This window comes from Myotis yumanensis, unplaced genomic scaffold (assembly GCF_028538775.1).
Source record: "Myotis yumanensis isolate MYYU_CA2020_CCGP unplaced genomic scaffold, mMyoYum1.0.hap1 SCAF_2, whole genome shotgun sequence".
Classification (NCBI taxonomy): Eukaryota; Metazoa; Chordata; class Mammalia; order Chiroptera; family Vespertilionidae; genus Myotis; species Myotis yumanensis.
In genome coordinates, this window is record NW_027223753.1 from 54,371,102 (window position 1) to 54,396,075 (window position 24,974).

The 24,974-nt window shown below is 39.2% G+C and overlaps 2 protein-coding genes across 2 annotated transcripts in view; one reads left to right on the forward strand and one right to left on the reverse strand.

The window, feature by feature from the left end:
* The window catches only part of TNNI3K (TNNI3 interacting kinase), a 296,569-nt gene that overhangs the window by 222,626 nt on the left and 48,969 nt on the right, over positions 1 to 24,974 (forward strand). Inside the window, exons 23-24 of the mRNA XM_070405387.1 lie at positions 21,642 to 21,701; positions 24,708 to 24,877. Coding sequence (XP_070261488.1) covers positions 21,642 to 21,701; positions 24,708 to 24,877 — 230 coding nt within the window. The remainder of the gene's footprint in view (positions 1 to 21,641; positions 21,702 to 24,707; positions 24,878 to 24,974) is intronic.
* On the reverse strand, positions 3,111 to 17,753 carry LRRC53 (leucine rich repeat containing 53). Its single transcript, XM_070407325.1, is given in 6 exon segments — positions 3,111 to 3,202; positions 3,205 to 3,276; positions 3,279 to 5,468; positions 8,175 to 8,690; positions 14,550 to 15,365; positions 17,666 to 17,753. Coding segments are annotated over 6 exon segments (3,774 nt in total).

A 24,974-nucleotide genomic window follows, 5' to 3' on the forward strand; every position in this document is an offset into this window, starting at 1 on the left:
CTTCTGTATGTGACATGCCTGAGTTGTCATTACATGGCCCAGTACGGTCTTCACCATGTCAGCAGGCTGATAGTGAGGGAAAAGGGAACAATGGGCTAGTTTTCGTTCTTTCCTTCAACAATTACTTATTGAGTCTCTACTGTATGCAGCCCCAGGAATAGGTGCTGAGGTCCCATGGAGATATGCGTTCAATGGAGTTTAAGGCCTAGCGGTCAAATAAAGATTAACCAGATAAGCATATGAACATTTTTTAAAGTATAAGCTAAGATAGGGGAAAAAAGATTAGATGAGAATACACACTAAAGAATACTAGCAAGTGGGGAACACAGAGCTAGTGCAGGTCAGATAAGGCTCCCTTGAAGAAACCACATTTGAACTGAGATCATAAACATAAATAGGAGTTTGCTCAATGAAGGTGGTTGGTGAGAGATAAAAACAAAAAACACTCCCCAAAAAAGAGAAAACGTGCAAATTTGTTGGGAGAATACACAGGGGAGAGACTCAGTTATTGAAACATGGTAGCCACTGAGGGGTTAAGTCTTATACCAGGCACCATATGAAACAATTCATCTTTAGATCTAAGATACTAACATCACACTGTCCTGGTCATTATTTTTTAGATCATCAACTTCACTACTCATTTTTTCTCTTATGTCTATTTTTGCCTCAATTCTTGAATTCGAGGCACCTTATTGTTTCGAATGTGTATCTTCTTAGTGAAGACCCATAAAGATAAAACATAATCAAGATCCATAAAGATAAAAGAAAATGAGAATGCCAGCCTATTGGAGATGGGGAGTGCTTATTGAAAAACAGTGAGAGGTGGGAGAAAGTCCTCATAGTAAAATGGGATCAGATTTTAGAAAGCCTTGGAACCCAGAATAGGAAATCTGGACTGAAATTATCGGCAAGTATATTTTTGTCTCGAAAGCAGTGAAGAAATACGATTTAAAGGTCATTTTTAAAAATTCATCTCAGTTTGGTATGAGGGATTTATTCATTTGAAGAAGTGTATGTAGCTCCATAGTGAGGCAGGCACTGCATTACCTGCTAGGGTGCTTTCGAAGAGCTAAGCATTGTTTCTTCATGTGTGGGCTGTATATTACATGCTCCAGAGTACCCTGGAATGTTTGTTAAAACGAAGATTCTGGGGCCTTATTCTAAATCTACTGAATCAAATCTCTGCCATGGAGTGGGAACTCGAATTTTAACAAGCACCCCAGGTAATTTGTGCTCCATAAAGACAAAGAACGACTGGGCTGAACGGAAGCAAAAGACACTGAAGTCAGAGCATCCAGCGAGGCTGCTAGTGCAGTAATCCAGTTGATTACAACACAAAGACTACAATGGTTACCATGGGGATTCAGAAGCAGGGGGAAACCTGAGAACTACTTCAAAGGAGACGTAACATCATAACGAGGTGAAAGACTGGACTTAGGAAATGGAAGAGAGAAAAGAGTCCAAGCACTGTCATCCTGGACTTCTGAGACGCTGCCAGGGACCAGAGCACTCATTAGGCCCATAGATATCAGGGATATTGTTGGCAGCGAGAGGAGAACAAAACCAAGGACTCTGCATGAAGGTGAAGGTGCTTAAAAATATAAGCAAAGGAAAAAGAAAAGATAGCTAACAAGGAAAAAAATAACCTGCTCTACACAACTGAGGGAGCTGTCAATTAGAATAAAGTTATTGGGCAAGAAGTCAGCAGAGACGCTCCTCTCACCTTAAAGGTGCTTAACAAAATGAAGTGGGAACAGGGGAGGCAGACCGATGGCCCAGGATGGAAGCTCAAGCAGAGAGTCAGAACAAAAATAGAGGGGAGAGGAGTTGGAAGTTATAACCAAGAAAATTTTGGATCCCGGGAGAAAAGAGAAAGAAGAGAGATCATAAGGTTAGGGACTTTCAAAATAAGAAAATTGTCATTTGTTGGCAGTTTTGAGTAGGAAAGAAACAGAAGGTAGGTGGGGCATGTAAGCATTACTTACAGGGTTCTAATCATCTTTTAAGCTTTATAATATTGCCAACTGTTAGACATAGAGACCTAGACAGATAAAGAGGTGAAAAGGAAGTTAGTTGCCTTTGCAACCTCCTTTTTTCCCCAATATGAAATGTAAAATAGTCTATGCCTTGGCGATATGCTTTCAACATTTTACTGGGATATTTGAGAACCCCTCTATCTTTTAAATAAATGCAGCATTGAATGAGAGATACTTATTCTGCCATTACTTTTAAATCTAATATTTATAAGCACATTTAATTTCTGTGCATAAGAAGGAATACTCACACCAAACAATAGTGGCATGCTAAATTAAAGAAATCAAACCTTGAAACTTATATGTTAATGGGTTATTTATTTTCAAAATCTTAAGTTAACAACAATTGGCAATAAAGCCCCTTAAAATTCCTTTTGTTCAGGACCCATTGTGTTGATCTTGAAGCTCCATTTGTTCTTCTAAAATGATTGAAGCCAAGATCTCCACCTAGTGGATTTAAAGGATTTTACAGAAATCCTTAAGTGTGTGTGTGGTTTGTTTTTTCTCTTAGAGAATTAACAAGTTTTAAAGACTTCTACTTAAGACCTACCATAATTGTCAACAGAGCAGTCACCAATAGCTGAAATACACCAATATGCATATCAGCTAGACTACAGTTAACAAGCAAAACTCAGTTTTTATTTTCACACCACAATTAGGAAAGCAGATCAGGCGCAAATATGAATATATAATCATCTCTGTAGAAAGCAATATTGTAATACCACTAATTGAGATGTGTATAGTAATTTCCATAAAATAAACATCAAGTGTAAATCTGCTCAAGTACTTTTTTCATCTTTAATCTTTCATTTGCTTAAAGCTTTTTTTTTTTTTAATTCTCTTTCTTTTCCAGGACTAGGCTATACTTTTCCTTCCCATTTTCCCATTCCTTAGAGGAGAAAACTCAATTGTGTCAAACACATCCTGTGGCTCCATCTTTGATTTTTACATTTTATTCAACCATGTACTGTTATTTCACTGATAACAGAGTTACTGAGGATTTTTTTCCCCCTCCAAAATAATGCATTTGAAATGTATGCAAAAGCTGGGGATGTTTGTGTGTCCTTTTGAAGAAAGCTAAGGTAGAACATGATTATTATTTGAGTTATTTTGTTCACTTTGTTCTGCCTCTAAAGGTGATGTATGGGCATATTCTGCAGATGGTGGATCAGGGTATGTTTTAGAGCAGAGTTTTCAGCTTCATTTATTCTTCTAGGAATTAGAGGCACCTCATTTTCTAAATGTCTTTTAACTGTGGAAAGAGGGGACGTGCTTCATGTATCTCCACTGTCACCGCGCCTTCTCTGGGTGCACTGTTATCTTTATCTGGATGAATTTTCTGAGCCTGTCTTAAACTATGCATGTTACTATTTATTTGAAGATCTATTTCACTAGGAGGTAGTCTATTTTTGGTTTCATGGGAACTCATGATACTCAAATCCTCAGCTGTAATTGTCATCTCAACAGAACTTGAACCATGTAATACAAGAGTTTGACTTTTTCCATTTTCCCAAATTTGCTACTTTTCTTTTGTGGTGCTTTCTAAGGTATTCTGTCTGGTCTGAATTAACAAACTAGAATTTGACTTGCTTTTATCATGCATTTTCCCCTCCTCTTTCCCTACTATTTTTATCTCTGGCGCTTCGGTTCCATCATCTCCGGGCAACGCGTGTGTGCGGTCAGTGTCTTTTTTGCTACTATTGGGTAGATGCCAAATGCCTTGAGTTCTAAGAGATGTGCCAACATCTTTGGGAAGTTCTAGTCTATTTTGGTACCACACTGAATTTGTCTTCATAAATGTTAGGTTGTCCTTGGATTGTGTTTGGGGAATGAGAGCGGAATCATAAGTTTCTGTTTTAGGCAGTATTTTTTCTATATCAGTTCCCTCATCCATAACACAACTCTCCATCATCTGATGTGATATTTGGGGTTTTGTCAGTAACGTTTTTTCTTCGTTTCCAAGTTGTTCATTACTTGATTGTTGCACCGCATGTTGTAACATTTGATTTTTATCGACAGTATGTTCCGTGTAGGTGTCAGTCTTGTGGACACCGACAAGTTGTGTTTGATGCTCTGAGGACAGAGAAACCTGGTTTAGCTCCCTGGTCATAGGTGTGTCCTGCTCTGTGTGCTCCGTGGGCTCTGCTGCCCCTTGCTCGGCAGCCCCCCTGGGATGGCCAGATGCTGAAAGATCACTTCCTATATTTTCCGGAGAAGCTGGTAAATAACTAGAAGCTACCAATGTGAGGTGAGTGGCACCCTCCACTTGCTCAGTTGAGAATGGAGAGTGTGCGTGCCTATGGTCAGCTGCCTGGGGTGTGAGCCCAGGCCCTGTTACAGGGCTTCCATCAGGAATGAGACCAGGAGGCTGACAGTGGCCTTCCACGGAGCTCTGGGGGACCACAGATGAGCTGTTAGCATTGAGCAGAGGAGCCTCTTTGGTGTGTTTATTGTAACAGGGGGTCTGATTCGGGGCCTGTTGGAGAGGCAGCCTCTGAGAAGTGACTGCAACATAATCGTTACTCTCTGGCTGGTGGGGGGAATCTGCAGAGGACAGAAGGTTTATTTTGGCTCCTTTCTCAGAAGCTTTGGATAGTTTATTAGCAGGTAGCAGTACTTGTTTGCATTTCCTTGGAAGTTCCGGCAAGGACTTTTCTGGATGGACTCTGACTTTTCTAAAAGGGTGTAAATTTAATTTGATCCTTAAGTTTTGCTTTTTAATTTTCCCTCTGGGGTCAGATGGATCGCGTCTCTTTTTTTTCGGAATCTGTCCATCAGTAAACCATCTTCCTCCTTCTGTTCTCTCTCGGGGACTGCTAGATTTTTTGAGATTCAAGTTGGTCAGGTGGTTACTTTGAATTTTCTGCTGTTTCGAATGGGTTGATGCTTCGGTTGATGTCACCAACCTATTTTTTTCAACTAAACCAGGATCATGGGAGCTAACATGCTTAGGGGAATATGTTTTCTTGATGTTTGTCGATAACCCTGTTAATTCCATATTATCTTCACTCATGAGGAATTTTTCTATGGCTCTATAAATTTGGATTTGCTCTCTCTCAGACTTTGAATGTTCTCGATGATTTGGCTTCCTTTCTTTTGCATAATCATTAAATTGGTCATAGGGCACATATTTACAAATAAGAGAATTGTTTGGCTGAAAATACTTAGGCCTGCTCCGTTTTAACAGCTCACAAGGATCGTCGTATTTTGACCTATGTTTGTGTAAGATCTTTTGTACGTAGTGTCCCTCAGGCTCACAAGGCTTGGATGATGAGCTTGTAATAAAATGTCGCTGCCTGTGAGGTTTTAAGCCATTGTTTCCTTTTTCTATTGGAGGCTGCCATGACTCATTTGTTAAATGCTTTTCAAGACTTTCTCTTGCCAAGGCTGAAGCGGATGTTGCATATCTTCTACTAAATATGTCACTGCTGATATCTGCGGAACAATAAATGCAGGAATTTAACACTGAGCAGAGTTTTATGACCCAACCAAACAGATGCTTAGAAACCTTATCTGAGGTGTAAAAATTATTCCTCTGATTATGGCAATTCTTGAATATGTTCTAATTTTTAACCAAACCCACAAAGAACATATGGCAATTTGGTGTGTTTGCAATGGCATTCTCTATGGTCACATTTTAATCAGTTGGGATGCTGACTTAAAGGCTGTGGAATTAGAAATAAAAATGTTCAGAGTTGTACATCTTTTAATTAGCTGTTAAGTTAGTTTTAAATACGAATAATACATCTTAAATCCTTTTCAAATAGCTGTAGTATTTTTTTTCTGCATTCATTTCTCAGTTGGAACGAAATATTAGAGAGAATGTAATACAATATCGAGTAATGTTGAAGTTTTAAGTTTTAACAACAAAAGAAAAATACTTGTGATGCTCTTTGATCAATCAAAAACTGCTTAATATCCCAACACTTAATGCAGTATTCACTAAATATTTGTTATGTGAATAATAATGTTAGAATATGGCCTGATCTGTGTTACAAAAATCTCTGTCTGGGACTTTTACATGGTGCAGGTTAATGACACATATTAAATAATATTAATGACAAATCATTACTAAGAATCAGGCACTGTGCTAAATATTGGACATTCATTATCTCATTTAATAATCAAGGGAATCTTAATCCATTGGACAAATCCTATTAACCTATCACTTTTACAAATGAAGAAAAAAGAAAAGCTTAGAGAGGTTGAATGTTTTCTGCCAGTCACATGTCACCTTAATATGGGCACCACTGGACCCAGGTCTGTCCGACACTAAACCCTATCCTCTTAACCACAGTGCATATGAAGTTTAAAACTGCATCTTATCAGTATACTTTTTCAATTTTGTGAAATTGTTGGTTTTATACAGAGGAAGAAAGAAGTATTTCTGTTCACTATAGAAAGGGGATGGGGGTGTGAACTATGCCTCAGACCAGCATCTAATATTATCGAAGGTCTGCCTTCAGCTTCCCGGGTGACCTTGGAGAAGCCACTTACTGTCTGGATATCAGAAGATGAGACTAGATGGGAACTTTATGTGGATATAACTTTATGCGGCATAAAATTTATGTGGGTATAAAATTATTCCAGAGAAAGAGTTTGAGGCTTTATCAGATTCTAACAAGAGTTCTACGACTCAGAGATAAATATGAAGAACTCTGACTAGATCCTCTATGAAGTCTCCTGTACCCCTGAAACGTTATAATTCTCTGCCTCCACACTAGAAGGCACCATCAGAGTGATGTTGCCTCTTCCTGACGTCTGCTCTGGGGCAGGGATGGCCTTGGTTGTTTTCTCCTCACATACCTGTCCTCTCCAGCTTTCGTACAAGGCCTGGCATGTAACAGGATTTCAAATCTTTCTTAAAAGTAATCATATTGGTCTGGCCAACCGGTGTTCTCTGTGTGAAACAGGGGACGGGGTGTTAAATGATTAAGGGGCCATATTCCCTTTGAGGTATGATTTTCCCACAGCGAAGTTAAGGCCTTGGGCAAAGCTAAAATGAAACATATGGCTAAGGTATGATTCTATCAAAAGGCTAAGAGCTTATTTTCTTTATAAAATAAACCAATCTGATCTGATTTTTATGGCAGATGTTTCTTTCCTCAGCCATTCCTCTTTTGAGTCAAATCATTGGTCCCCAGAAACTAGTAAAAACTAGAATCTGGGAATGCAATGGAATAAATTCACACCCTGCCTTATGCTGCACGTGAAATAACATCCTTTTTATGTCTTTTCACATTGTTCCCAAATCCATCCTTAGGCCCAGGTCCCCATGGCAGGAATTTCTTGGTGCACCGAGTACCTTGTCATTCAGATTCTGAGAGAAAGCTCTGCTTGTTGTAAACCAATTCAGATAAATGACAGGAGCCTCTTTACAGAGCAGCTGTCAAAGTTTTCACTGCTGAGCCTGAAAGCATCGCCTTACTATTCAGGAAGAAAAAGGAAGACATTTAATTCATTGCCTCCACCTAAATATTGACATCGCCCATGTACAGTGGGGAGATGTCACGGCCAGATTCGCTTGGCTCCCAACATGGGACAATGAATTAAGTCCTGACTTTCCCTGGACCGGGAAGTTATCATCGCTGACAGCTCAGCAAGCAAAGTATGTGTCTTGACATCATTCCTGAAATGAATCACTAGCATGAGAAGGCCCATTCTTCTAACATGTCATGCTCTGGGAAGGTTGCTTACTGCAGAACTGGCATTAGAGCTCGAAGGATGTTGGAATGGAAGCCAATATTCAGCCTCCCATAAATCTTAACAGCACTATTGCTATTTAAAAGGGTTCTTTTATTTTTTTTTTAACATTGTTAGGTGTTGGATCACAAAGTTCTCTTTATAACAGGCACAGGAAGTACTCCCAGCTGCTGTGAGGGTGGGGAGTTTTCTCATCCCAAACGCACATGCACACACACATGCATGCACAAACACATGCACATGCATGCATGCATGCAAGCACACATGCATACATGCACAAACACATACATGCACACACACATGCACAGACACACAGGTTTTTTAGAAAAGGAATAGACCTGTACTACATTGATTTTTATTCTGTGGAGGAAATTCAAAGAGGCTACTGCTTCAGAGGAATTTAAATGGAGTGGGATTTTCTCAAACCCGACAACTCACCTATTGTTCTTGTTACGTGCTGTGGGAGTATCTGAGCTTGGACTTCCCCAGGCTCGGGGTCCCTTAGATTTTCAGCTCTCTCTGGACAATGTCTTGTAAGTAAGCCTGCTTCATTAACAACTGCCGTGTTCCCAGGAGGCGCTGAGCATCCTGACTGCAGCAATCTGCCACCGAGGCCAAGGAAAGTGCTGCCGGCCTCCTGATCCTTCCCTTTCAGGTTTCTAAATGGTTCATCAAGGGCTGTGGACTCAGAGGTCAGTGATGCTTGATGGCTGCTTCCCTGTAAAGGTGGCATTTCCCTTCTGGACCCCACAATGGACATGACCTTTATCTCCTTTTCCTGAGTTAAGTGGCAGTTACAGTATCCCTTAGCGTGGTAATTTCTTGCCTCATGAGCACACAGGGATTCACCAAAGATTCTGCAACAAAGCTTTTCTGATGTGTGTTCATTTGCTCTGCCTTGTTGGAGTTTCCAGTTAAATACAACTAAGCCTAGGCAAGTGAGACCAACAGCCCCTGCGACAAATAGAGAGACCATTAAAAGATAACATCATAGGAAGAAACATAGAAATCACCAAATGTGAAATCCACAGATATCAAGGTTGACGGCCTAAAGGACATCTGAGTGGATGGGAGATCTATCACCATGTGGAAAAATGTCAGTTCAGACAAAGGTGATATCGATATGTTCTGTTTCCTCATTTGGATCTTTACTTTGTGTCTATTTAAATTGATAAAAAAAACAACAACAAAAAACAATACCATCTGGAATGCCTTTGGTAGAAAAAAAAGGCTTTTTAAAAAAATATATATTTGTATTGATTTCAGAGAGGAAGGGAGAGGGAGAGAGAGATAGAAACATCAATGATGAGAGAGGATCATTGATCGGCTGCCTCCTGCACAGCCCACACTGGGGATCGAGCCCGCAACCCAGGCATGTGCTCTGACAAGGAATTGAACTGTGGTTGATGGCTGACCTCCTGGTTCATAGGTCGACATTCAACCACTGAGCCATGCCGACTGGGCAAAAAAAAAAGGCTTTCTACATGGACTAAAATTCACTTGATTTAAATAATTCCTGCATTAGACTTCTTTTCCTGCCTGTGGAAACCAGTTTAATTCCAAATTTCCTATTTCTCAATCCCATAGCCAGTCTCTAAAGTAGTCCACATTAAGGATATACCCTGAAATGATCATATACCATGATCTCCTCCTCAAAAAGAAAATTTGATTCTACATGGTATTTTTGTATTTTGAGCATCCCTAAAGATTCACCCCTAGCTCAGAATACCTTCATTCGCTTCCAACTACAAAAGGCCAAACTCCTTGACATTCAAGACTTGGTGCAACAGGCTATGGCCTCCCTTCCTAGCCTTGTGTCTCATTATTTTCCACATTCAAACACTATTTCTCAAACTCTTCAATTTATTAGTCTTAAAATGTGCTTCTAAGCCTTTGTGTATGCTCTTGATGATGCTTGTGATACTTTCTCCTACCTCTGTTTATTTGAATTTTAGTTACCCTTTAAAATCTAAATCAATACCTCCAAATGCATTGATATGTTTTCTATTTAAATATCTTGCAAAAATCCCTCCCTTCTATGAACTTCCACAACAAAATGATTAACATCTAAGTTAGAAAGCCTGGAACTGTCATTTCTTGTCCTATTTAGGTATAGCTTCTCCTCTGAATAAAATTTTAAAGTTGATGTTTCTCATACTCAAGTGTGGAGTCTAACCTGTTTCTCCCTTGCTGTTTCCGATCTCAGCAAATGGCATCATCAACCACCTACATGCTCAAACCAAAGCCTATGAGTTATACCTCAGGTCCCTCTATATCACAGTGATTTCCTTTAATCTTAGCATCTAAAAGAGTAAAAATTATTCTGCTCACTTTTTTCCTGTTCACTGTCTGTCTTTCCCTGATAGAATTAAGCATTATGAGAAAATGAACATTTTATTTTATTCAACACTAGAGGCCCGGTGCACAAAAATTTGTGCACTCGGGGGGTCCCTCAGCCCAGCCTGTGCCCTCTTGCAGTCTGGGACACCTCAGGGGATGTCCACCTGCTGGCTTAGGCCCACTCCCCAGGGGAACAGGCCTAAGCTGGCAGTCAGACATCCCTCTGGCAGCCTGGGAGCCCTTGGGGGATGTCCACTTGCCAGCGGGGAGCAGGCCTAAACTGCAGTCGGACATCCTTAGCACTGCTGAGGAGGCGGGAAAGGCTCCTGCCATCACTGCTGTGCTGGCAGCCACAGCCTGGCTTGTGGCTGAGCAGAGCTCTCTCTGTGGGAGCGCACTGACCACCAGTGGCAGCTCCTGCATTGAGTGTCTGCCCCCTGGTGGTCAGTGTGTGTCATAGTGACCAGTCATTCCCAGTTGTTCTGCTGTTAGGGTCAATTTGCATATTACCCTTTTATTATATAGGATTGTATCTCCAGTGTTCATAACTCTGGCACAGTTGAGGTACTCCGGAAATGTTTATTGAATGTTCTTAAATAAACAGGAGTTCTGTTTATGAATTCTAATAATGAAAAGGGCTGAGTGGTCTAATCTTACAAATCCCCAAGATGATGATCAGGAGGACATGGTGTCAGTATTGATTAATTTAGGAGCAACGTATCCTAAATCTAGCTCTGCCTATAACTTGCTGTGTGACTTTGGGCAAATCAGTTTCCCCAGAGGATTCCGTTTTCTGTAAATGACATTTCCAGATGAATGGATGATAAAGATGTGAATGAGATGATAGCACTCTAGGCTCATTGCCTCATGCCTGGTTCTCTCCATGGCAGATAACTTTAATGGAAACATGTTGATATTTTTTTAACATGAAAGAAAAAGGAAGGTGTCAGACATGGTTGTTTCCTTTTTTTCTCTGTTAAAGATAAAGATTAGCCTAAAAGAATGGCAATTTCTGGTAAAATCCTCCAAACTTGTGTAGTTTACTAGATCTTGAGGTCTTATAAGTGCATTTTAATTTGACAATACAGTCTCAGAGAGTGCTATAACATATTGAAATAATTTAATTTCTATTAAAGACACAACATTTTTGGAAAGTAGTAGCAAAAGTTAGATCAGAATATTTTTTAATATATTTTATTGATTTTTTACAAAGAGGAAGGGAGAGAGATAGAGAGCTAGAAACATCGATGAGAGAGAAACATTGATCAGCTGCCTCCTGCACACCCACCACTGGGGATGTGCCCACAACCAAGGTATATGCCCTTCACCGGAATCGAACCTGGGACCCTTCAGTCCACAGGCCAACTCTCCATCCACCGAGCCAAACCGGTTAGGGCTAGATCAGAATATTTTTATTGCCAGTTCCTGGAGTTTGATTTATTCCAAAGGAGGGCTTCGGTTTTCAGATGTTAAAAATGTATGAAAATAATATAATTTCCAATACACTGTCTCTCTCACATGGAGTAAGAAAACTCAGAATTCAAAGCTTTGTTCTGACACTTTCCTTGGGCAAGTTCTCTAACCTCTCTGAGCCTTATTTTCCTCCTCTGCCAAATGGGGATAATTAATATCACCCAGAGATTAAATGAATAATATATGTGGCATGTTTCATCCAGTGTTTTGATAAAGTTCAGTGAATAGTCTCTGTGGTTTATGCTTACGATTGCTGCTGCTGTTATTTGAGTTTTGTATTACCTTATATGTCCTACAACAGTCAGCTGTTAGGTAAAAAAAATTCCAAAAAAACAAATCATAAAGAGAATATGACTGATGCAGGTATGAAACCAAACAACAAAAGAAAATAAATACCTAACTTGTCTTAAATATATACATCAGACATTGAAATGGAATAGCCATAATCTGATTATAGGGTAAAGTTTCCCCTATAATTGTGTCTGATTGGTGAAGGAAGCACTGTTGATCTTAGTGCTGCATCACTGGACAGGTATGGTTATTTTCTGTTTGTGCAGAGAGCAAGAGCAGCCAATGAGGCTTGCAGGCGGACTGAACATGATATTAAGAAGATGGTTGAGTTTTCATTGCCATGGGCATTGTTGCTATTTTTAAAAAGTGTTCTGACAATCTTTCTGAGTTGGAAAAATGAAACAAAATAAAAAGCAAAGTTAATGATAAGTTCTCACTGAAGTATTAAAACTACCCTACATCTTCATGAAAGCTTTCTCTGTTTATCCATCAGGAGACAGAATAAGAAGTGTCCAGATGTCAGAGTTTGGTGCCAAATAACCACCTATTGGTTTTAAATTAACTGATCTTATTATTTATATTATTATTAATTATGATGATTTATCTATAACTGAGGAAGAAAATTGAATCAGAGGCCAAATTAGCGTTCTAAGTCTATTTTGCCACAATCTAGAGGTATAGATAAGTGACCACACTTTTACTTCAGAAAGACTAGAATCTTAATGGAATAAACTGATATCAAAAGTCAGAGTTTTGTAAAAGAAGAGTGTCTTTTCAATACAGTATCTTTAACAATTACTCAATGGAAATTACATTATTATAATTCACACTATAACACAACATGCATGTAGTTATATTTATAATTTATCCAAACTTATTCATGCATCTTAAGCTGCCTATCATTCTGACAAAATCTTTGGAATCCTTAGAATTTGTATCTTTCTCTACACTAATGCAGAGTTGTTAACTTTTAGCAAAATCTTCTCTGAAAATAGATACTTAAAAGATATTTAAAATTACCCTTGTTATAATATTTCCAAAATGATGTCTTACAAAACATAATTCAGTGAAATCCTCTGTGACAAAAAGGGTTTATGGTCAATAAGTTTGAGCAATGCTCTGCATTATATCTTCCTGTTAGATTCCTGATGCTCGTTAGCAGAGGAAAGGCCATGGGAAATGCTGCAGAAAGAAGCCCATTGCACTTTGCTTAATCCAGTGTTGCCCAAACCTATTTAAACCCTACAACATATGTGCTTATATGTGCATCTGTGTTTTTTTATTGCAATATCTATTAATTATCTTCTAGCACTAGTATTCTAAGAAGCACATTTAAGGAAAAACTATCCACTGCCCTATTGTTTCTCTTTTATAGTAAATTATTTCTTAGCACACGTAATTACTGACATGGCTGCATAGTTTTTAAAACAATTTATCTTTCTTAGAGGATTTAAATTGACTTCTGAGTGAGTTTGATTGCTGCTAGTGGTACTTCCTTTGTCTAGACCTGGTGCTGGTCTCCATCTCTCCTGATTATAAGTATAACTTAGAAGTTAAAAACCTGATGTTCAATTAATTTGCTGGAAATCTGCTATGGAATGATTATTTAAAGTTCATATTCAAAATACATCATACCAGTCCTGGATGTAGGTCCCTGGTATTCCAGATTTGCAGATCCCGCCGCCCCTCCTCCCAACACACACACACACACACACACACACACACACACACACACGTCTCATCACCATGGTTACCAAAGGTGCAGAGGGTTTTACCATGCACTGCTAGCATAGGGGGAAAACACACAGTGAGGTAGATAACTCCAGAAATTTCACGCAGATTTGGTCTTCCGCTAATGACACCAAGAATCACTGTATATCCTTCATTCAGTGAGATGTAATGACAGCTGATGCATGATTTAAGTTTTTTTTTAATTACCATAAAAATTTAAAGTGTTGAGTATTTTCCTCTCCATCAGTCTGGGAAGGTATGGGCCAAGTTTTAGAAAGAGACAAACAGAAATCTTGTATTTCAAAATCACAAACAGGAGAAATCCAAGGTACACAGAGGTCAAATGACTTGCCCAAAGCCACACAGCACGTCAGAGCAGAGCCAGGAGTCAAACCTGGGCCGTCCAACTGCAGAGCTCATGTGCTTCATCACTGTGCTGTATGACCACTGAACAGCAGGGTGCAATGACTGTCATAATAGCATCTCCTCATGCACTAGGTAAAGCCCACTGAATCCTACCACAACACAGAGGGGCACACAGATGTGAGTGCCTTGAAGAAAGAAACTATGTCTCATAATGTTATTAATTCCTCTTTCCCAGCATCTTAATGAATACACCAGTCCGCTTTGGCATATGGACGATTGATAAACTATAGATACTATTCCCTCATTACAAACAAGAATACTGAAGTCTACATAGCAAGGTAACTTACTCAGGATCACAGTGCTAGTTATACCTGGACTGGAGCTCTTGAATTCTGGTGCAAGGTTGTTTCCTTTATGTTAGACAGCTTTTCTGCAACAGGACATTCTTGTAACCTGTGCCAGATCAGCTAACATCCTCCTACATCTATGGATACACTCTCCCTTCCACAAGCCCTGCTTTTCCTGATTGCCTGGGCAAGGCATCACTTCGTGTACGTTAAGAATATGGACAAGAAGAGGGAGGAGAGGAAGGTATACTTCTTCCTGGCCTACCTGCAAAGACAAGGACAGTCAGCAGGGCCACATCCTGCCCGGGGAGGAGGGGACTCCTGTCCTTTAGAACCAGAGTGAGGTTGGAAGCCCTGGCATCACAGTTGGTTTCGGACAGCCTCAGCACGCTCTTTGCACCGGCCACAGCTGCGGGAGATGGCTGGCAACTGAGGTCCTTGGCATTCCTGAGCTTGCGAGCAGAAGACTTCATGTAGCTTCTTAAAAACCGGGCCAGGGGGTAGAGATCACAAGTGCAGCTCCACTGGTTCTTATCCAAGCTCAGAAGGATTAAGTGCTTCAGTGGGGTAAACACATCCGGCATCTGGGCCAACCGGTTTCGGGAAAGGTCCACTTCCTGCAGCTGGGGCAGGGGCCGGAAGGCATCGCTCCCAATGTAGGAAATGAAATTGTTAGATAAATCCAGATGCCTGAGACTGCGCAGATTTGTGCCCCCAAAAGCACCGTCTGTCAGATTAGTGATCTGATTCCCGTCCAGCTGGAGCCGGGTCAGGTCCCGGGTGTTTCGGAACCAGGCCCCTCGCAGGGTGCGGAGGGCGTTGTTGCTCAGCGCCAGCACCTGCAGGCTGCGGAGCCTGCTGAAGGCGTGATCGGGCAGCGAAGCGCTGGATATCTGGTTGTGCTCCAGCAACAGCGTCCGCAGCTTGGAGAGGCCTTGCAGGGCATCCTCCTGGACGGCCTGGATGCCGTTCCTGCTCAAGGAGAGCAGGGCCAGGTTGAACAAGAGAGACAGGTTGGCGCTCTCTATAGAGGAGAGGGACCCATCCGTGCTGATCAAAACTCTGGTGGTCACAGGGGCTGCTGTGGGGGAAGAAAAGCACAGGCTAGAGAGGCAAGATACACCCAAGCGGGCGGGGAGGACAGTGGAGAGCGAGGATAATCAACACCCTGTGTGCAATCTTATCACCTGGGTCAGCACAGCACACAACATGGAAACGGTGCTCTGCTTTCTCAGTTGAAGGGGAAGCTGCGCTCCTTATCAGAATGATGGATTTTTATATTCTTTGTTACGGTGACATGTTTATTTGAGAAGCATAAACCCATCTGTTGCTTTACATGTCAAAGTGAATTCATTGTTTGGGATTATCATCGTGGATGGTTTTTTGAAGGTGGCTTTTCAGGCTTCCTCCCTGTGAGCACTGCTCCAGCCCGCTGGCCCAGTGCTGCTTCACCCAAGAGCCGAGGCCATGTCTGAGCTTGCTGGCCAGTTTTCCCCTGGTAATGTATATTTATGCTCTGAAGTCAGTCTGTTTTCTCTCAAACACAAAGGTATGCGTTGGGGGTGGGGACGGGGAGTGAGAAGGAGCCCCGGTATCTGCTTTTTTAGCTCCAGGCTAAACGTTGGCAACTTGGTAAAGGATCTATATTCTCTCCAGACAAACCCGAGGATCTGTCAGTGGGGTCCTCATTATAGTCTGGGCCATCTTGGCCTCCTGTCTAATATCTGTTCCCTCCAATAAAGTCCGTCATGTGATGACAGGTGGTACTCAGGGCTTCCAACTGTTAAATCCCTTCACCATAATCACCTCTGAGCCATCACTGCTCTGTCATTAGAAATCAAAGCGTTTTAACTCAATAAAGATATATTATAATCAGGAGTTATTGTAACACATCTTTATCATGCTAAAATTGTTTTGACTGCAAATGACAGTGTCATAAGGATGGAAGGGTCCATTGTCCCTGGGAGGTCTACAGGTGATATTAGAACAATCAGCCATGAGGGAAGCAAGTCACAATTCCCTGATGAAACTCAGACTGTGTTCCTGAAACAAAGAGATTAAAAAATGTAAAAGACAAAGGATTTTCACAGTGCCTTCTTTGTAAGAATGTCTCCCATCTTTGCAGCAGAAACAACCTTAAGTTATGGGGGTTTTTTAAGCATGTATTACTGATTATTTGAATTCTAATTAATTCTGGCCAGTTTGGCATTTGTTTCATCATTGTTTTTGATATGGTTTGAAGTTTAGTTTCTATGGATCCTCAGTCCTCTAGGGATCTGTGGACTCTGAGGGAACAGATTATTGCTTCTGTCAATTAATTCTTGTCTAGGACTAGCTGGATGCTCCATGCACAAGTTATCTATTTACTTCTCTGTTTATGAAATTTAACTTAACAGTTTTGGCATTCTGTAAATGAGAAGGATGATACAGAGGTGCAGCAATATAAATGAGCACTATTTGTTTCTTATAGACATCAGCTATCTCTGGTAATATATATATTATATTATAGTATATATATTATAAATGTAGTGAAGTCAGGAAATCCAATTGAGAGGGTGGGAGTTTAGTGTTTAAATGTGTTCAGTGCTGATTGGAAACAGTGTCCAACCAACTAGCCTTGAAACTGTCTCTCTCTCCTGTCAGGAATGGCAATAACAGCTACCTCTTAATTTCCATTTTAGAAATGAAAGAAATCATTTTCTTCCACTCAATCTTAACTCAGATTTATTCCTGAAAATTTTTCATTGGTGGAATTTATAACGTGTTTATCTCTTCTTGGATATCAGGATGTAAATCACATTCTCCTCAAATTTGTTAATAAGGTGTCTTATTAAATTGTTGACTTAAGCAAGCAATATGTAATGAATACAGGCAGCATATCTTGTTAGCATTTCTACAGCTCATTTACCACCAATAAAAAAAGACCAGACTTTCAAAATTAGATGCACTTTGATAATAATCTATTTTGCTGGTACATCACTTAATCTTACTAATGCTGAACAATTGCACTTCAGGTTTCTGATTCATTGATATTTCTTCCAGCTAGTGGTGGAGTTCAAATCTGTACAAAGTGTGGACAAAAATATAAATAAAGTGATCTATTTTTTTTCTTTTAGAAAGAAAAGTGTAGCTATATGAAATGGTGGTATTCTCTTATAATAGCCAAATATCTCTATTACCTCTGGAAGCCTTTAGTTTGGTTGAAACCACCAGGAATGGGAAAATAAAATAATGTTATCAGTCTTTAGTCACTGTGAATGGCTTCTCTTTAAAAGTTTACCTCTTTAGGCTGAGCCCAGAAAGCAGTTAGTACATTGAAAAGCATGGCAATGAATTTGCCAGGTACACTGAACACTGCTTTGTAGTCATTGGTGTTATTACCTACTATATAGGTTAGCTGGTGACAGAGGGTTACATCTTTGGTGCACACCGAACATGATGCAGGGCAAGCCGCCACCAACCGCAGCATGATGGCAAAGAGTATGAGCCATCCACCTGAAAGCAAAGAATAATACACATCATAATGTTGGCATTTATTATCCATCATTTCAATATATTTAGCTCATGAAGCATTTTTTTAAAAATTTTTTTGAAGCATCTATTTTATTTATTTTTCCTTTCAAAGAGCATCTTGGGTTCTCACAAGATGCCAAATAAGTGGCTAGAATCCCTAATTTGTATAGAATTTAAACCAAACTATTAAAGCATTTGACCATAAGTTCAGACAGCTTACCTCCAGGACACACTCATTAGTACTTGACCAGCCAGCTTCCTCAGGCCCAGCACACCATCGTTCAGGGACTTGCCATTTGCCATTCTCTCCACATGGATTGACCAGTGTCTTCACCTTCACCTTGTCCACCATATTCAGAGCCCCCAAGCTAATTCTGTCTACTCTCTTTCTTGTTTTATTTATTCCATAGAACTTATCACCAGTGACTTAATACATATTTTTATATTTATTTGTTTATTGTTTATATCCCCTCATAGAATGTCTACCCCATAAGCGCAGGGATTTATTGTATTCCACTGCTCTATCTCTAGTGCCTTGATCAGTCCCTGTTTACAGAAGTTTTCCAATAAATACTTATTGAGTGAATGATAAAAATGAATGATTTTGTGTTTTATTTATATTTTATTTCAAACTATCTTATCATATGGGTGGAGGATTTTTATTACAATTTGCTTCAAGTTTTTTTAATCAATCAGTGACAATGTTATAGGTGAATGGCCTTTTTTGAAACATCAAATTACAATGGTATTAATATTTCATTAAAGGATTAAAAGGGCATCAAAATAATGGTGAAATTTAACATTTACTAAACACTTAGAGCACTTCATTTATCTGTTACAATATTTTGTAATGTAGGCATATATTACTTCCCACTGACTTTCTTCCAGAATCTACCTGTGTTTGTTCACTCTACTGCCTTTAGGTAGCTACCTTTTGCATCTTGTTCAGAGTTTATACTTGTATGGGGCAAGGTTGATTCAATATATATACTACTTGTCCATTCAGATTCTGCATACATTTGAAGCAGAGTGAGTATGATTTGCTGGTAGATTAGAGGCAAGAGTATAGCAGAGAGAATTCAGAGATTATACTATGGTTTGGGGCCTCTGCAAGTGAAAGGATGGAATTGCCATTTGCTGAAGTAGGGAAGACTATGAATACAAGAAATTGCATGTCTAAGTTTAGAGTTGAAGGGAGAATACTGGGCTAGATGTAAAGATTTGGGAGTTGTTTTTTAAAGCCATAAGACTGAATTAAATCTTCAACAAATTAACTCTAAATAGAGGGAGGAAAAAAGACCTCTAAACTGAGTCCTGGAACAAGCCAAAATTGAAAGATAAAGGGAAGTGAAACCAAAAGAGAAGACTGAGAAATGGCAAGTGAGAGAGGAGAAGCATGATAAGAAAGTAATGATCTCAAATTCAAATGAAGATATTTCAGGGACAAATTAATGATTATTTGTATTTACTGCTGTTTCAAGTAAGATGGGCATTGAGACCTAACCATTACATTTAGTGATAAGGAGGTAGGTCTTTGTGTCTTTGACAAGAGCAGTTTCAGCAGAGTATAATAGAAGAAAGTCTGATTGGGGTAGAGGACAAATAGAAGGAGGCAATAGGAAACTGTAAATTTAGGCAAGACTTTAGAGCAAGTTTGGTAAACAGAAAAGTGAAGTAATAGCTTGAGGAAGAAGTGGAGTCAAGAGTTTTATCATTTTGTCGTTTATTTGTTTTTAACTTGGGTGAATTTATAGTATGTCTGTGTGTTGATAGGATTAAATAATAGAAAGGGAACATCAACAATGCAAAAAAATAAAAGGGAGAATTATTGTAGAGCAATGTCCTTTAGAAGAGACAAGAACTAGTACGCAGTGAAGGAATTGGATAGAAGTAAACAAAGTGCATCTATTGAAATAGAAGTGAAAGTAGATTATGTGAGTTTAGACATAGGTGGTGGTCAATACAGGAGTGGGAACTAGAGGTTTGAGGAAAGAGGGGAAGGTACCAAATAGTCATGTGGAGTGTGAGAGAGTAAGCTAGAAATGTGTAGAAGTCTCTCTAGGCTGTACTGAGGGTCCACTTGTAGTTAGAGGGTCATGATTTTGAAGTAAGACCAATCAAGATGTATTTTATTAACATGGAGATTTTTCCAGTAGTGTACTACTGGAAAATAAATGATAAGACAAGGGAGTTGAGGCTGTGTGGAAGAGACTGATTATGATTGTCAATGAAATCTAAGCAAAGTAAGGGAGAAAATGAGGTGAGTGAGTGACAGTGACAAGATAGCAGAATGAACAACAACAACAACAAAAATCAGGGAATATAGATTAGACAATAGATTGCTAGATGGAACAATATTAGCAGAAATATGGTTTTTAAGTTTGAATAACATATACGTGGGGAGAGTTATTGTACTCTTCTTTCCTACTTTAGAGTATATTTGAAAATGGCCATAATAAAAAGTTGTGTTTTTTTTTTAACTGATAAGATGGTTTGTGTGGTCAAAGATTTTTGGCACCATGATTCCAGAAGAAGTGAGTTAGAAAGAAAGGACATAGAGTCCAGAGAGTGATCTGAGGGAGCTTGAGAGGACAGAGTACAAGGAGGGGCATCCAGGATTGTTAGTAACAGGGTCTAGGGGTATTACCAAGGGAGCTAAGGGACTAAGGGAAGGTGGAGAATCAGATCATTGCAAAAGAAGAGACCAAGGAACCCAGAGGTCAGGCCATTGTAATAATTATCTACGTGGATAATGAAACACTAACAGCATGATAGTGAGCAGTGACATTAAAACCTTCAAAGAATGAGGAAGTGTGACTCAACAGAATAACTGAAAAGCTGGTAGTTTTTAGAGGAGAAAGCATGTGAAAGTGAGGAAGACAAAGACCCACATTCGCCCCATCGCAGCCTCCACCAACCTAGAAGTACAAGGAATATGCAAGAGAAAACAGCTTCCACTTGGGAGGGCTGTGGAGAAGCAGTATCCTCAGGGGAGAGTTAGATATTAAGGGAGAAATTGTTCTACTAAAAATCTAAATTAGTTGGTTATTGCACCTGAATGTTAAATTGGGCTATCTACCTCCCGGCAGTGAAAGTTTCATAAAAGGAGAAATGATAGGTTATGTAGTCCTTAGGATCGGACAAAGGAGGTATATAATTTCTTCAGAAGAGACCAACATTTTCAAAAATTCCAAGAATTTTTTTCATAGATTCTTAATCACTTTTCTAATCCTAGCAACTAGAACAAAACATGAAATATAATCAGATTATGATAAATGTTTGTTTAACCAAACTCATCAGACATGGAGGTTCATAGTGGACAATGTCTTTAATGGCACTTTTTGAAGGTACAAAGTTTATCTTAAACCCATAAAATAGGACATGGTCGTGAGTTTTCTATTGATCTTAGCTTTGAATCTGAGATGGTATTTTCAAAAGTGAAGCTAATTATAAAATTAGCTTTAGCAATTCTTTTCCCATAGAGACTTTGACAGTAGAAGGCACAGAAATAGTTAATAGTTTTTAGCATTCACTTTATTCTTTCCTTTTGAAGAGGAAAACCTGCCATTTAAAAACATGCAAAGCTAATTAAAGCTTTTCCACTATTTTATTATCTGAATGTAGTTGCAAATTCTGACTTAAAACTCTTATCAGGAGACTCAACATCCCTCCCTGAACAGCAAAGGAACATTCAATTAACACTTCAATACAAGTGTATTTTAAATAAAAATATACATTTTTGTTTATCTCATTCTTTACAAATGCAAATATCCTATTTTAAAATCCAAGCAGTGTTGCCTTTCTTTTATTCTGTGGGGAGACAAGTCCTTTCTTTATTTTACAGGGAAGACCTGAATTTTCTGAAGTTGTTACCAAGTTAGAAGAGTGCCTCTGCAACATTGAGGTAAGAAATTTAGCTTCTGAAATGTGTTCATTAAAAAAGCCCTGACTGTCCAAGGATGTTGGGGAATGTAGGCAAATGGTGCTCATGGAAAGAGAGTGTGAGGGTCCATAACTCCATTCTATTTCACTCTGTTAATTAGGCTCCCAGGGTGGAGCAGAACTGACTGCATCTGGGGGACAAAGGCAAATCCAGGGTCAATTGGGGGTCCTTTCAACAGCAATCAGGCAGGCAAATGGCATACCTAGGTTAAAAATATTGATATGTAGAAATTTGAAAATAATAACAAATATGTTAGAACGTAATTATTTAAACTAATTTTTTATATACATGTTCCTACATATAGTGACACTTAAGCTGAAATATTAAGCCATTGTTCATTTATGTTCAATGAGAAAAGGAAAAATTATCACTATAATTAGTGCATACATTAATTGGGAGGCATTGCTTTTATGCTACACATATATTGCACAAAGTGAAATATGTTGGTAATCAGGTTAATGGAATTTTCTTCCCTTAATATCAAGGAGCTGCTTGCTTTAATTTTCTCTATAATTGCCTCAATTTTCTATACACCTGGTAAGGAGATAGCATTTGAAAATAGGCAAGGAAGTAAAACATGAGCACTAATTCAAAAATAATATATTCCCAAATGCAAATGAGAGTTATAGAAGAGGGGAATGAGCATCACACATACAGGCCTGCATATATACGCACATATGGAGAGAAGGGGCATGAAGTGGGGGGAAACAGCATCAACGTGAGATTGCACAACTAAATTTCAAAGTGGAACTAGTCAAAGAATATTTTCTTCCCCTCCACCCCCCAAAAAAATCTCAGCATAGTCACTGGAATCTAGTCTAGTGGAAAAGGCTTTCTAGTCTACAATTGCTGCCTGCTGTGATCTGCAGTGATGACTCTGGCTCATGACTCTTTACTGGATCCTTTAAAGAGGTAGCCTTTTACGTAGAAGGAAACTTCAGTCTTTGGGAATAAAACGTCCTTTCCCTTCTCCTCTGTCCTGAAACATACAATGTGGGGAGAAGTCATATATTTCGTGGGGCTGCAGATGCCCCACCAACGAAAGCATCAGCCAGAGGCCTTGGGTGTGGAGAGATGCCTTTAAGACTTGATTTCCAAGTACTCTCTCGCTTTGAACCTTTATGTTTGAAATATGATTGCTTCAAGCCTGGGGATATATCCAAGTAGATCCTAGGGTAGATTCCAGAAACAGGGACAATACTAAGATCTGCTAAATTAGCTTGTCTTGTTATATTGACCAAGCCTCTTAGCACAAATCTCCTCTAGTGGAGAAGACGAATAATTATGGACAATATGCAAAGAGAATTTGCTGCACTGGGTTACACTAATTAATGGACCATAATCAGCTTTAAGGGGCTTGACTTATGGAAGTTTCATAGGGCTCTATCCTTTCTGCCCTTCAACATTTTAGTCAGTGGTTTAGACCAGGGGTTGGCAAACTCATTAGTCAACAGAGCCAAATATCAACAGTACAACGATTGAAATTTCTTTTGAGAGCCAAATTTTTTAAACTTAAACTATATAGGTGGGTACATTGTTATTAACTTAATTAGGGTACGCCTAAGGCTTAGGAAGAACCACACTCAAGGGGCCAGAGAGCCGAATGTGGCTTGTGAGCCGCAGTTTGCCAACCACGGGTAGACCAAGGGCAAGAAGGCACTGCTCATCAGATCTTCATTTAAAATAAAGTTGAGAGAGACATCTCTGTTCTGAGATGGCCAAAGGAAATAATACCCAGTTATGTCCTTTTAAAAGGAAAATTAAAACTGGGACAAAAACTTTAGAAAAGAGAGATCAAAGTATGAACGGATTGAAAATCATGTATTTGAGAACCAATTAAATGAAGCTGGGATGCTTGTCCCAGAGAAGAAAAAATTAGGATAAGCCCAACAGCTGTCTTTAAATATCTGAAGAACTATCATATGGTTAAGGGATTGGCCTTGTTTTCTTTGGGCCAACATATGGATATGAAGTGCAAAAGTAGATTTGGTTTATTTTGAGAAAGAGCTTTCTAATGGTTAGAGCTCTCCTGAGATAAATAAAGAAATCTGGAGGCAGTGAGTTCCTCATCACTGGAGGTCCCCGTCAGCCTACCAAGCTGACTTAAAAATGATACACAGAAGAAATTTGATCATGGAAGAGTTTGAAGGTTTGTTTCAATGCCAACATCACATGACTCTCAGAGCTTTACTTAGAAATGTCGTGGCTACTATGAAGAGCCTAGAATTTACATATGTTATTTTTTTAAACCAAAGTCTACCATCTACATGTCTTATGAAATTATAATGTCAATAGCACTAATGTTCTGAGTGGGTTAGGTGGAATGAAAAAACAGCAAGGCAGCAAGGTTGTAAAAAACTCAAGAAAACTACTCTTCTATTTTTCCTCTTATCTTTCTCATTTTCTTCCCTCATACTTTTCTGTTTTCTAGTTATGCTTAACTATTTGTAACTATTTTTAAAAAATCTTTCACAACTCTATTTAGTCCTCATACTTACCAGACATTATTCTTCATTTTATGAAATGGACACATTCTTGGAAAAGTGTAAATTCATTTTATGCAAAGGGAATAATTTTATGTAAAAGTAATTTTAAGCTACAATTTAAAGGACTCTGCCATGAATTTTATCACCATTGTAAAAAATGTAGAAAATCTTTTAACCATTAAATAATAACCTTTTAAATATCTATTTCATGAATCTGATTTGAGCCTACTCTGTTTTCTGAAAAATGAGCATACATTTAATGGGCCAGCTCTCAATATAGAACTAGGTCACAAAAGTAAAGTAAGCTAGCCAGATGTTGCCATCAGAGGCCAAAAGGAAAAGCCAGAAGCAAGCTGAGAGGAATAGAAATTAAAATATGAGAAATCCTAGAATAGAAGGTTAAAATAAAGCCATATTCTCTCCTATGCCTTTAAGCCTGTTGGATTTATTAAATAATTGAAACTGCTCCTTCTTCACTCAGCTGATGTCTCCTGCATCGAGTAACAGCAGCGGGTCTCTCTCTCCTTCCTCTTCTTCTGATTGTCTGGTGAGCAAAGGAGGACCTGGCCGGAGCCATGTGGCAGCTTTAAGGAGTCGTTTTGAATTGGAATATGCTCTAAACGCAAGGTCTTATGCCGCCTGGTCCCAAAGGTAAGGGGTCATCTAAGCAACAGTCTGAGAGGCAAGTCAGATTCCGGAATCTCATCAGGTTAGTCACCCAATTTGATTAGTGTCACGGGGGATTTAC